Genomic DNA, 14,042 nt, shown 5'->3' with positions numbered 1-14,042 from the left:
GGTGAATACCCACTTCGTCAGATGCATGTAGTGGAAATTTCCAGGGGCAGGTATATCTATGCAGGCAAGCTAGAGATAATGAGGTAGTTCAATCAGGGAGGATGAGGCCCTGTTCTAGCAGTTGAGGTGTGAAAACCAAGAGAGGAGAAACTGGTTCTGTAATTGGCAAGCCATTCACAGTCTTTGTTTAATCCTGAGTTGATGGTGTCAAATTTGCAGATGAACTGAAGCTCAGCAGTTTCTCTTTGAAGTCTGGTCCTGAAGTTTTTTTGCTGCAGGATGGCCACCTTAAGGTCTGCTATAGTGTGGGCAGGGAGGTTGAAGTGTTCTCCTACCTGTAGAAACTGCTGAGCTTCAATTCATCTGCACTAAAATTCCTCCTCTTTGCAGGTCCATGAAAAGAAATTGACCATGAACAAATGGATCATCTCACTTAGGGACCTCAAGGTGGCTATTATTGAAGAGATCATCTGCCTGGTCCAAGAACTGAAATCCATACAATCAGCCTTGGATGCATCTGAACAACTCCCTATTCCTCCGATCCCTCAGTTACACCCGGAGGAGATGCCAGAAAAAAAATTCCAGTATGACAATAATATTCTTTTGAAGTTCAAACAAGAGCAGGAGAACAAGCAAAGGCTCTCTGAGCAGATGGAAGATAATGCGTCATTTGCAGTCTTTGGGGGAAAGTTCCTTCATGCACCTTCTCTAAAAGAAATAGATTCCACATCAAGAGCCTCAAGTGTGAGATCAATGAGAATGGTATCCTCAGTCACCCCAGTGCAACCAAAGGTTTTTGAAATTGAAAAGGCAGAGCCAACAGAGATGGAACTGGAAATTTTAAAACGGGAAAAGATCAGAAACATTTATCTTCAGGAGACCTTGATCAAGAGGGTAGGAAAATAAAAGGGAACTTCTCAAGGGTGATTGCCCCTACCATGCCAAAAACAAATCCAATTCACCAGAGCTCTCTTTAAATCTGTCCCACTAATGCCGTGGCAGCTTTTCGCTTTTGCATTGCCTTCGGGAGGTCCAGGAGAGTCCACTAGAACAAACTGTGGAGCTGATGTATTAAACTTCAGAGAGTGCACTAGAACACCATTGTGGGTATTACCTTGTCTCTGAAACAAAACCCATGGTTAACCTAGTTTTGGCAGATGCTGGTGCTGAAACTGTTGTACCTGCCCAAGGAAGATGTTGGCAGATATTCTGCAAGAGGGTGGATGAGGTGGAGGTCAGTAACATGGGTCTACTGCTGCAGCAGGCAGGAGATTACATGAAAGTGCAGGCCAGCTTAGAAAAGTCAGGTAGTTCTTTGGAGATTAATTGGGGATAATGGGAGGCATTGAAACATCTGTGGAATTTCTGGTGATTCTTATATTTGCACCATGCATATCAAAAACATTCCCAGGGATTAATGTTGTTATCTTGAATGCCAAAGTAGCTCATAATAAATGTTGCTGGCAAATTGTTGGTTTAACAGGCAGGAAAATTTTCTTTTTTGCTCCTGTCTCTTGCCTTGCATATTTAGCCTCATTTCTTGATTTTTCCCCCCCACTCCACTTCTCCCCCTTCCCACATTCCAGATCAATGAACTGGTGGTCACCTTTGATGCTGAACTCCACCTCCTACGGCACCAGAAGCTGAAGCTGGACACGCAGATGAAGTGTGCTGACCTACGTCACATCACGTGGTTTGAGGAGCTGCTTCTCCTTAAGAACTTTGAGAAACATGAGGACACTCTCCAGGAGCGTGTCAACAACCTCAGCAATGAGGTGGAAGAGATGCAAGTATGTAGGATACGCTATCTGATTTGTTACTACTGCAACCGGTAGGCCTGGAAACAAACATCCCAAAAAGAGGCGGGAATGTCCCTCTGCTGCCTTTATGCACCAGCCAATTCCTTTGTGCTGAATTCTAAGAAACAAGAAACATTCGGTGATAATAAAAGGGCAGTCCTTTTAAACTTAAATATGGGTTCTTTCCCTTCATGCTTGTATTTTTATAAACCATTGGAAGTGTGAAATTAAAATCCATATCCTATCTTAAAATACGCAGTTCTCCTTTGGAAGGTGACTGTAAAAATAGCATCATGGGGCTCCAGTGGTTTGAGCATTGGCCTGCTCAAACCCAGGGTTGTGAATTCAATCCTTGAGGGGGCCATTTAGTAATCGGGGGCAAAAATCTGTCTGGGGATTAGTCCTGCTTTGAGCAGGGGGTTGGACTAAATGACCTTCTGAGGTCTCTTCCAACCCCGATATTCAATGCTGTCAGATCAGATTTGCTTTCTTTACAAATATAAAGGTGAATTTTCAAACTCCAAGGCCTGCTAACTCATCCTGGGATCTGAGATTCAAGCTGGGATCTTTCTGGTGCATGCATCTTCAGTAGCAGACTCTTCAAGCCAAATTCTGCCCAGGGTGACATCTGTGTCACCCTTTCCTTTTTCAAATGGGTAACACAAGTGTAACTTCAGAGAGAATTTGCCTCTGCAATTGGAACTTGGTTAACAGTGAAGAACTGAAGTGAGTGGAACCATGTTCTTTAAGTTAAACAGACACGTATGTGCTTTGCTAGATTGGGGCCCATATTAGGGAAGAAGGAAAAAAAAAGTGAATCACATTTCAAGCCTACCAATTTCGACAAGTCTGCCTGTCTCTCTCTAGATGGATAAACTGCTCGTACTTCAACAATTGAAATGTATAATTTATAATAATTAGCATTTATTTAGTGGATTTCATCTGAGGATCTCAAGGCAGCACTTTGCAAAAGTGGGTCAGTATCATTATCCTCATTTTATTGATGGTGAAACTGAAGCACAGAGAAGGGAAATGACTTGTCCAGCATCACACAGCAAGTGATTGGCAGAGAACTGTGACTAGAAAGCAGAGAGCCTGACCTCCAATCCCTTGCTCAGAACTAGGAATTGCTGCCTTTACATGTATTCTAAAAAAATCTAACAGGTGCTGACAACAGCCTAAAAGACTAATGCTTCAACAGCTATCAGTTTAATGTACTGAGTTGTTTTATATTGTTGGGGGGGGTGTTTTTGTTTTTTAGTGGAAATTAGACAACTACCTCTCACAGATGGAGGATAAAAAATATGAGATTGCAAAGCTTCAGGAACGCGAGAAGGCATTTTATGCCGCTTTCCAAGCATCCCTTGGAGAGAACAACAAATTTGCCAGCTTCCTCACTAAGGTCCTGAAGAAGAAGATCAAGCGTGTAAAGAAGAAAGATGTGGAAGGAGACAGAGGTTGGATACATTGTTTCTCTAGTTTTATGTATTCATTTACACAATTCAGCCTTGTCATGTAGTGATGGCACTGAACTGTGTCCCAAAACTTGGCTGAAACCCTGGACAGATATGAAGCTTTAACCTGGTACCAGGTCATAAACAAAACGTATGATTAGGTCCAATCTATACGATAAGACCAAACTGTTTTGTAACCATCATGAGCGATAATAGTGTTGTAATCACATCCCTTGCACAATTACTGTCAAAAGACCTTAAAATCAGTGTTGAGGCATGTAGGTGTTGAGTGGAAAAAGGGAGCAAAGTTTTACACAGCTGCTGCCTATGTTGTACCTGATCTGTGGACAGCTGTCAATCTGGCATCTATGTACACTAAATTTCCCTTTCAATCTATCCATTGACTAATGACTAATCATTAGGGTTACCAATTCTGGTTGGTCGTATTCCTGGAGGTTTCATCACATGACATAATCTTTAATTAAAGATTAATCTTTAATTCCTTGAGAGGGTTGGCAACCCTAGTAATCACAGACCTAATCTGTAATCATCCATTAGCCAATTAATAGATCAATTCAAAGAACTCAGTCTATTGGATTTTCCTCAGCAGATAGATTCTGAACTGTTTAATACTAGACAGTACTATTGATCTGAAATATTTCTTCTTTATCTTTGATTTGGCATTTGGTTTCTAGGAAATGATCATGTACAGTATGAACTGGCAGCAAATGTAGGCACTAACACACAGCTCACCTTTTTAGTTAGTTAATTTCCTCAGCCGAATGGTAATACATAAGATGACTGAACCCCAAGGTTTCAGTTCAGAATAACTACAGTACATTAAAAAAGGATATATACATTAAGAAATGCAAAAAAGAAAGAAAGAAGGTACCTTTTATTTAACTGTGTATGTACCAATATCTGTTAATCCCTTTCCCCACTTCTTTGTCATGTGGATTCATTGAATTAGTGGAAGGGACTGAAGGTGGTTGGGCCCACATGTCTCTTTGCTAACCTCTTTCAGAACATTTGAATTGTTGGGGGATGTGTTCACTCAGACTCAGTGGGCACTGTTCTCCCATCTCGTAAGTAGGAATCTGCAAAAATAACATACCAGGAGAATGTCTGTTGCTGTAAGTGACTTTTCCATGCCAGATAGGAACTTGAAAAATAAAACTATTTGAGTCACTGATCCGAGTGCAAAGAAACCAACCTGACATTTCTTAAAACAGAATATATTTTTCTTTCTGTCTTCTGATAGCTCAGAAATGGCCAGCCAAATGACATTTTACCAGTTTCCCCAAAAATTCACCCATGGGTTGTGTACAAGTATCAGAAAATTCAGTCCAAAGAGTCATTTTACAAAAGTTTTTAAGCAGCCTTAATTAGTTTATAAGAATGAAGACCCACCTTCATCTGTAATTCTAGGGTCTCTGCTGTAATCCTATAATACAAGATACTGTCACCTTTTCCCTTGCCTGATACCTGCTGTGTGTAAATGCCAGCATGAATTAACTTCTGCTGAGTCCTTTCAGCTCAGTATACATTTCTTTAACAGGACAACTTTTGTACAGGTAAGATACTGTATATAAGTGAGAGGTATTGTACCAGTTTGGGCTTATGCTAGTGGGATCAGTGTATCTAACAGGGAAACTAGAATCCTTGAGCAGGAGCCAGTCACCATTTTGTCTTGTTCAAAATATATAATCACCATCTTTCTGGGAAACTAGCTCTTTCCAGTTACTCTAAAGGGTTAATTTGCTGTGTCATTCTTAGACTGCAAACTCTTCTGGGCCTGGAATAGATCTGAAGCCCTGATCCTGAAACTGACAGTGTCTGGGTGGACTGCTGAGCCTTTGTGACTTCAACAGGACTTTGTGCAGGTGCAGCAGTTTGGCTGCATGCTGTCAGTTGCAGGGCTGTGGTCTCAGTAGTTTATAAAGCACTGTTTCCGTCGGTGGTGCTCTTTAAATGATTTAATTGGCTTTTGAAAGCCAGTAGTATGGTATTGCTCATTGGGGCTCCATTGGTGTGCTGTACAGCCAGCCAGCCTGTCACAGATTAGAACCAGGGTTTTCTGAGTGCTAACAATACTGCTTTCCTCTCCCAGATGAAGAGGAGGATAGCGATGAAGAGAGTGACGAGGAGTCTAGCTTGGAGAGCGATGAAGAAGATTCAGGATCTGACGATGAAGTCTTTGATGACTCTGTTTGCCCAAAGAGTAAGTGAGCCATTACTTTCCGGTGCTCTCTGCTTGTTTAGCTTTATGGGTAACACTGTGAATTTAAATTCAAAATCAGGAATTTTTTCTTTAATAATATTAATTATGGCCCAGACTCTTCCCCTCCCATGTTGAGTAGCACCTTGCTCCTTAAGTAATCTCAGTGATGTGGATGGGACCTTGTGGAGAAAAGTATTACTCAATCTGAGTAAGGATGAAAGAATCTGGCCTGTGTGTTAAATAGCAATTGGTTATTTGTAAAGAGGAGTAGCAACCATTTGCAATAGATAAACATAGATAAATGTTTCAGTATTCCCTTGCTTCATCAACCTATAATATCTGCAGTGCAATGACATACAGCCTGGGGGACCTCAATTACCATCTCTGGGGAGAAGGAAAGTGAAGGAAAATCTAATCCTTAAAAATCAAAAAGGGAACTAACTTTAAACGAGTTCTGGTGCGAGCCAGTGGGGCTGCTTTGGGATTTGCTTCCAACTTTTTATTTGTGAAAAAAGGAACAAAAAACCCATCAGGTTTCTTTTTCAAAACATTACATACCTGTAGCCATCCCTGAAATACTTATGGACGGGGGACAAATTACCAGGAGGTCTGGGTTCTCTTCCCATTTCTGCCACCGATTCAGTCAGAGACCCTAGGCAGTAGACACTCAGTGAGAGTCTTTTCCCCTCTGTAAAATGGAAGTAGTATAATACTTATTGCACAGAAGTCTGGGGATGATCATCACTCACAAGTCAGGTAAATGTACAACACAAAGTGCAATGAATTAATTGTTATGAGTGAAGGACTATTTCCCATTTCTGGACTGTTTTCTCCCTGAGGGGTAGAATTGGAGCCTGTAATATATGCTCTTACCATGGAAACATGAAGAATAAACTTTTTTTGCTAAGATTGTTTTCCTTCATCCCATGGAAATCCTGAATGGTCCCTAATTTGGAGTATCAGAGGGGTAGCCGTGCTAGTCTGTAGCCACAAAAACAACAAGGAGTCTGGTGGCACCTTAAAGACTAACATTTATTTGGGCATAAGCTTTCGTGGGTAAAAAACTCAGTTCTTCAGATGCATGATGGGTTTTTTACCCACGAAAGCTTATGCCCAAATAAATCTGTTAGTCTTTAAGTTACCACCGAACTCCTTGTTGTTCTAATTTGGTGTAAATTAAGTTCTTTGTTGCCATCTAGTGGACATAGGCCTTAATTGCTCATTGGCAGGCATATTTTCTTTCATTTACCAGTAAAGACTAAAGGTTTTATTTATTTCTAAACTTGTCTGTTCAGCACCTTTGTAAAATCTTACCCAGTCAGCAAGGGCAAGTAACTTATTTTGTTGAGTGAGTAAAACCATTAGTTTAGTAAATGTTTGAGGTTGGCCTGGTGTATTTTTATGACCATTTAATAAGGCTGCTTTTCAGACGGGTTTATTTCTGATTTCATTAGAATTGATTAGCAAATTGCCTTGCCATAGTTTTATAACTGATTTTTTGTCAGTTTGCTAATGGTATTGTTATCCATATTCTTTCCTTCTATACTGTGGTGGGAGGAGAATCCTGATAAACAGTTAAAATCTTCTGCAAAGTACAAATTATTGATGCAAGGTGAAGGCAGAGAATTGCCTGTGTGTTTTTTATCTTTACTTGCTTGTGTTCTTAATAGGGTTTGTCTTGTTCATTTACCTGACTTGTGAATGATGTCTGCTGTCTTTCACACATGCTTAGTGTTTTAATTGACACACTGAACTGACAGTATGGATTCCCTATCCCACAGTCCCCCCTCTCAGTCCCAGTCTCCTTTCCCAACCATTCCCTGTACCCTCCCCCCAACCCTCATCTCTTTGTCCCCAGTTTTCTTGCCCAGCCAGTTCCAGTTCCCCACCTCTTGGCTCCCCTTCTGATTTGTCTCTCTCCCCGATCCATCCATATTCCCCATTCCCACTGACTCCAGGTCCCAATCTCCCTTCCTGTGTTCCTTGTCCAATATTGGATGATCCCCCTCTTCCCATCAATTCCTTGTCCATGTCTCTTTGCCCAGCCAGTCCCGGTTCTCCCTATGCCCCCTGTCTCCTTATTAGATCGCTTTTCCCTCCCACCCTCCTTTCTCCACCACACTGGTTCTCTGTTCTAGTCTTCTTGCCCATCCAGTACCAATATTCCCCCTCATCATTTAATCTTAGTCTCCACTCTACTTCCCTTCTGGCTCCAAGATCCATCTCTTTGCCCAGCCAGTCCATTTCCCCCTCCCAGGTTGCTTGTCCCAACGTACTCCCCATCCCTCCCTGCAGATCTAGCTCTTGTCCCCTCTGTTCAAATCAGAGAGCTTCCTCCCTCATGTTGCCTCAGCCTGGTGCAGGAGATAATTGAAAACACAAGAGAGACAGGCTTCTTGCTCTTAGTTCTTGTGCTTAGACCTGGAATGGCTCACAGCAGCCCAGAGATGCAATTTCAGGGAAGACCCTGCTTTTAGCCCAGGGCTGGTGCATGCTCAGTACAAATGGAATCTTTGGGGAATTTAGATCCCTGACACAAAGGTCACCCCATACCAAATTCCAGGTTCTTGCTCAATGCAAGGGGGTGCTAGATAATCTCAAAAAAAGACTTCCAGAATTTAACATGGCAAAACAAGGTTTTTTCCCTAGTCTTGTTCACGGAAACGACTGAAACATTGCATCTAAAATTTTCCAAGATGAGTCAGCCTGAGGCAGGCTCCTGGGCTGGAAAATTTCAGCCCAAGAGAGTTAAAATTTGGCAGTGTTATAAGCAACTGAAAACAGGGTCTTATAATGGGAAATGTCAGGCAATTTTAGGTAGGGCTACCGGTCCCATCTATAAATATAGTAAAAGTCAAAACTAAACCAAAGCTGCCACCCATCTAGTTTAATTCCAACCTACTTCCTTCTCAGACTGTGATGAGGCACTCTTCGAAAACACTCTTCAGCTCCGGGAGAAGCGGCTAGATATTGAGGAAGCCTTAGTGGAGGAGAAGAAAGTTATTGATAATCTCAAAAAGGAATATGATGCCTTGGCTAAAAAGGTACAATAGGCTGTCAACTTCCCAGCAAGCCTCATTTGCTCTGTGTGGATGGGAATGGCGTGGTACTCGAGTTGTCATCTTTTCACTGAGACTTAAAACCAAGGGCCTAACCTCTCAAAATCATCAAGGATCCATTTGCAATTTTGGCAGGATTTGTGGGCAAAGACCTGGCAAAATTGCAGTGAGGGTGATTACATTCTGCCCACATAAATTCCCCTTTTAATAGCAATTTGATACACTGATCTTCACATCTTGTCCTAAAGTGGTATGCAGTGTTGCTGTGCTACACAGCTGTGGTATTCCACTGCTTTAGTGGTGAGTGAAGTGATATGTAATGCACTTGAGGCTGCAAAGCATCACTGTAGAGAAATGAAAGTTCTTGCAGCAGTTATTTGCTGTGTCTGTTTTATAGCTTGACTGCATGATACATCTGAAACTATATAATTTTATGCATCTTCCCTTAGTGTTTGGTCCCAGTGTAAAGATACCAGGCCAGATTCTCAGAGTGTGAAAATCAGCATGGCTTCATTGAAGTCAGTAGAGCTACACTGATTTATAGCAGCTGAGGATCTGAATCATTTTGCTGCATCATCCACATCATGTTATAGCCATGTCACAAACAGGATTTTGCTGGAATGAGAGAGTGTGTGTGTGTGAGAGAGAGAGAGAGAGAAAGCCTTGTCTTAACACAAATGTCTGAAATAATAGCAAATAAAGTTAAAATTTTTTTTCCTATCTTAGGTATTTCTAGAACACCCATCACAATAGTAATTAACAAATAAACCCCAGCTTTGTTGAAATATTATTTTAAAAAACCCACACCCTTAAATTTATTTAAGTGTAATTTGCAATCTTTTTGGTTTAATCTTTAAACATTAAGTTATTGAGCTTTGGGGCTCTTTTTTTTTCATCGGGAAGTTTAATTTTTGACTAATTCAAGACCATGTTTTTTTATTTAACGTGAGATTCTGTTTTGAAAAACTACTCTGCAAAAAAAAAATAACAGCATTGTGTAAGGGTCCATTTTTACTGTCTTTCAAGGATACCCAATCCAATAGGCTCAGTTTACAAGTTTGTATGTTTGTCTGATAAATATTTTTCTAATCTCAATACCACACATTCACCCTGGGATCTGAAAGTCAAGCTGGGTTCTTTTCTTCTCACACTGCAGCAACATTCTCCAAGCAGAATTTACTAAAACAATGCTGTTGATGATGCATGACCCAGAATAGAATCCAGCCCCCCTTTCCATAGCTTGTGGACTCTGCAGGGCTAACTGAAGTAAAAGCTTATTATTTTAGTCACTAAAGTGGGTAGATGGTATTCACCCAAGAGTTCTAAGGAACTCAAATGTGAAATTACAGAACTACTAACTGTAGGTCTGTAACCTGTCATTTAAATCAGTTTCTGTACGAAATGACTGGAGGATAACTAATGTGACGCCAATTTTTAAAAAGGGCTCTAGAGGCAACCCTGGCAATTACAGGCAAGTAAGCCTGACTTCAATACTGGGCAAACTGGTTGAAACTATACTAAACAACAAAATAGTCAGACACATAGTTGAACCTAATTTGTTAGGGAAGAGTCAATATGGTTTTTGTAAAGGGAAATCACGCCTCACCAATCTGCTAGAATTCTTTTGAGGGGCTCCACAAGCATGTGGACCAGGGGGATCCAGTGGATATAGTGTATTTAGATTTTCAGAAAGCCTTTGACAAGGTCTCTCACCAAAGACTCTTAAGCAAAGTAAGCAGTCATGGGATAGGAGGGAAGGTCCTCTCATGGATTGGTAACTGGTTAAAAGATAGGAGAAAAAGAGTAGGAATAAATGGTCAGTTTTCTGAATAGAGAGAGGTAACTACTAGTGTCCCCCAAGGGTCTCTACTGGGCCCAGTCCTATTCAACGTATTCATAAATGATCTGGAAAAAGGGGTAACCAGTGAGGTGGCAACATTTGCAGATGATGCAAAACTACTCAAGATAGTTAAGTCTCAGGCAGACTGCAAAGAGCTACAAAAGGATCTCTCAAAACTTGGTGACTGAGCAACAAAATGGCAGATGAAATTCAGTGTTGATAAGTGCAAAGTAATGCACATTGGAAAACATAATTCCAACTCTACATATAAAATGATGGGGTCTAAATTAGCTGTTACCATTCAAGAAATAGATCTTGGTGTCGTCGTGGATAGCTCCATAAAAACATCCACTCAGTGTGCAGTGGCAGTCAAAAAAGTGAACAGAATGTTGGGAATCATTAAGAAAGGGATAGGTAATAAGACAGAAAATATCATATTGCCTCTATATAACTCCCTGGTACACCCACATCTTGAATAATACATGCAGATTTGGTCGCCCCATCTCAAAAAAGATGTATTGGAATTGAAAAAGGTTCAAAAAAGGGCAACAAAAATGATTAGGAGTATGGAACAGCTGCCATATGAGGAGAGAATAATAAAACTGGGACTTTTCAGCTTGGAAAAGAGACGACTAAGGGGGGATATGATTGAGGTCTATAAAATAACACAAGAACTAGGGGTCACCAAGTGAAATTAATAGGCAGCATGTTCAAAACAAACAAAATGAAGTATTTCTTCACACAACACACAGTCATCCTGAAGAACTCTTTGCCAGAGGATGTTGTGAAGGCCAAGACTATAACAGAGTTCAAAAAAGAACTAGATAAATTCATGGAGGATAGGTCCATCAATGGCTAATAGCCAGGATGGGCAGGCATGGTGTCCCTAGCCTCTGTTTGCCAAAGGCTGGGAATGGGCGACAAGGAATCGATCACTTGAGGATTACTTGTTCTGTTCATTCCCTCTGGGGCACCTGGCACTGGCCACTATTGGAAGACAGGATACTGGGCTAGATGGACCTTTGTTCTGGCCCAGTATGGCCATTCTTATGTCATTCTGATATGCACAGTGAGGGGGGGGGTTACTGAGTAAGAAGGACACTTTTGCACCAATACAGTCAGCATAGAATCTCAGTTTAGAAAGGAGATGGTCCTGTTATTGGGCAGGGAAGGTCACTACCAGGGGTGGCTCCAGGCACCAGTGCACCAAGCGTGTGCCTGGGGCGGGCCTGCTGGTCGCCGTGAGGGCATCAGTCAGGCTGCCTTAGGCAGCATGCCTGCGGGATGTCTGCCGGTCCCACGGTTTCTGCGGCAATTTGAAACCCACATGACTGCTATGCTTGGGGTGGCAAAATACATAGAGCTGCCCCTGGTCACTACAGATAACAAGACAGAAGAAAATAGTGTGGCCCTTCCATATCAGGTTCCCTTTAAACTAGACAAGAGTTGCCTTAACTTTAACATAGAACCCAACAGTACAAATCTGATGGATGGGGACCCTACTTCTAAGCCAGTCCCAGAGCAGCCCTCAGTCAGTATGTGGCTTGCATCTCTGCAGGTGAAAGTGGTGGAAGCCAGCTTGGACACAGCTGAGGGGGAGCTGGAGGCCTTTCAACGGGAGAAGCAGCAAAGACTGAATGAGCTCCATGTAGTAGTGCCTCTGAAGCTACATCAGGTGACGTGAGAGTGTGTGTGCGCTGCCTCTGGTTTAGCAGCAGCAAGACGATGCCAAGCAGATGGAAAATAGGCCAGGTTGTGACAGTAGCAGTAGTGTTCTCATCGGCCCACAGTTCATTGCTTGCAGTTTTTCTTCTCCGTGTTATGAGACCCTGGACTGACTTGGAATATTTTTCCTCTGAGTTCAGTGCTTTTTTGCTGTTACTTTATTTTGTGTCATGCTTGGAGGTTTATGCAGAGGCCACTGAAAAAATAGGACCACTCTGGCTCAGCTGCCTCTGAGGCAGGCCCTGCTCCCCCTGCCTGCTTTCTCTTCCTTCATTGAAATAGATCTTTGGTCAGAAATTAAGGACAGAAATGTGTCAGAACTGGCCTTACAGCTCTGCACACCCCAGGCTGCTGGAGTGCGCAGGCAGTTGGGTAAAGAATTGCCTCCCCGCTCTATTCCAATTGCCAAAGGTGGAAGCCTGAGCCAGCATCTGCGTTGAAGTCCATGCAGGGCTATAAGTAGGCTCTGATCATGCTGGGGTCTGCTTTGTTGGGAATGGGCTTTCCCTAGGCTGTACTCTGCCAGTCGTGTTTAAAACAGCATGCTGTCCTCACACAACGGCTGGGCCATAATCACTTGTCCACCAACCAGACCACTGACTTGAGTTTCCAATACCAGTAACATGCAGTCATCAGTCTTGTCTGTGACTATTTCTGGCAGGTGGAGTACGTGGTAAATGGGGAGTTACCTGCCGACCTATCCCAAACATTGGTATTTACCAACCAGTCCTTGGAGTATCTGCAGCAAAGGATCATGGTCCTGCAGCATGAGAAGTTGGATCAGAGGGAGCTCTACAAGCAGGCCCGGCAGCAGCATAAGCAGCTCATCCGGGACAAGAGGGAGATAGAGATAAGGATCGAGCGTGAGTTCCTAAGCACAGTTTGGTTTTCTCTGTTGTGTATATGGCATTCTAGGTCTCTTTCCACATTATAGGGATGGGCATCTCTTCTTACGTGCATCTGTGCTTAATGTATATGCATTGCTTGGTGTGAATTAATTCATTAGCCAGGGCGGCCCAGGGGTGAGGGAGGCAAGTGGGGCAGTTTGCCCCAAGCCCTGGGCCCCGCAGGGGCCCCCACAGGAGTTTTTCGGGGCCCCTGAAGCTGGGTGCTTCACTCGCTCTGGGGGCCCCGGAAAACTCTTGCGGGGCCCGGGCCCCTGGAGCTTCTTCCACTCCGGGTCTTCAGCGGCAATTTGGCGGTGGGGGGTCCTTCCGCTCCGGGGCCCGCCGCCGAAATGCCCCGAAGACCCGCAGCGGAGGATTCTTCCGCCCCAGGAGCCACCGCTGAAGTGCTGGGTCTTTGGCAGCAATTCGGTGGCGTGGGCTCCCCTCCGCCAAAGACCCCAGGCCCCCTGAATCCTCTAGGCCGCCCTGTCACCTGCTGCATCTATCACCTCTGCACCCTGCACTGACACAGATATCCCAGTGGGCTATTGTGGAGATGGTGCTGATGTCATAACGACCACACAGGAGAAATAAGCAGGAGCACAGCAGTAGAACTGTTTCTCATCAGCATCAGTGGCTTTTCAGTGATATATATTGATAATGAATGATACAAAGAAGTGCTGGTTAGAGCATCAGGACTCCTGGCTACTATTCCAGCCTCTCACACTGAATCCTGGGGCCCTCAGGAAAGCACTTTAACCTCTGTATGCCAGTTTCCTCCTCTGTTTAAAAAAAATACTTATCATCATTTAGGGTTGTTTTTTTGAGGCTTTACATGAATTAATGTATTTAAAATGCTTTGAGGTCCTCAGATGAAAAGCACCATACTAATAATATCTAACTCTTATATAGCACTGTTCATCAGTAGATCTCAAAGTGCTTTACAAAGGAAAGGAATCTCTCTCTGTATCATTGATGTGACTTGCTCAAGATCATCTACTAGCAAAGCTGGGAACTGAACCCAGGTCTGCTGTGTTCCAGTCCACTCTGGCTCTAG

The 14,042-nt window shown here is 42.9% G+C and overlaps 2 protein-coding genes across 3 annotated transcripts in view; one reads left to right on the top strand and one right to left on the bottom strand.

The window, feature by feature from the left end:
* CFAP44 (cilia and flagella associated protein 44) overlaps nucleotides 1–14,042 on the top strand; it is a 72,545-nt gene that overhangs the window by 54,785 nt on the left and 3,718 nt on the right. For both annotated transcript variants that reach the window (XM_030532951.1, XM_030532961.1), the window contains 7 exons: nucleotides 391–894; nucleotides 1,587–1,790; nucleotides 3,061–3,256; nucleotides 5,364–5,474; nucleotides 8,388–8,518; nucleotides 11,932–12,048; nucleotides 12,760–12,961. In XM_030532951.1, coding sequence (XP_030388811.1) covers nucleotides 391–894; nucleotides 1,587–1,790; nucleotides 3,061–3,256; nucleotides 5,364–5,474; nucleotides 8,388–8,518; nucleotides 11,932–12,048; nucleotides 12,760–12,961 — 1,465 coding nt within the window. The remainder of the gene's footprint in view (nucleotides 1–390; nucleotides 895–1,586; nucleotides 1,791–3,060; nucleotides 3,257–5,363; nucleotides 5,475–8,387; nucleotides 8,519–11,931; nucleotides 12,049–12,759; nucleotides 12,962–14,042) is intronic.
* Nucleotides 7,269–14,042, bottom strand: part of BOC (BOC cell adhesion associated, oncogene regulated) — a 112,246-nt gene continuing 105,472 nt past the window's right edge. Inside the window, exon 20 of the transcript XR_003996476.1 lies at nucleotides 7,269–7,278. The gene's annotated coding sequence lies outside the window, so the exon portion shown is untranslated. The remainder of the gene's footprint in view (nucleotides 7,279–14,042) is intronic.

The sequence above is a fragment of the Gopherus evgoodei genome, chromosome 1, assembly GCF_007399415.2.
Source record: "Gopherus evgoodei ecotype Sinaloan lineage chromosome 1, rGopEvg1_v1.p, whole genome shotgun sequence".
Classification (NCBI taxonomy): Eukaryota; Metazoa; Chordata; order Testudines; family Testudinidae; genus Gopherus; species Gopherus evgoodei.
Note: the sequence above shows the minus strand (reverse complement) of the source record. Positions and strands in the feature narration are given on the sequence as shown.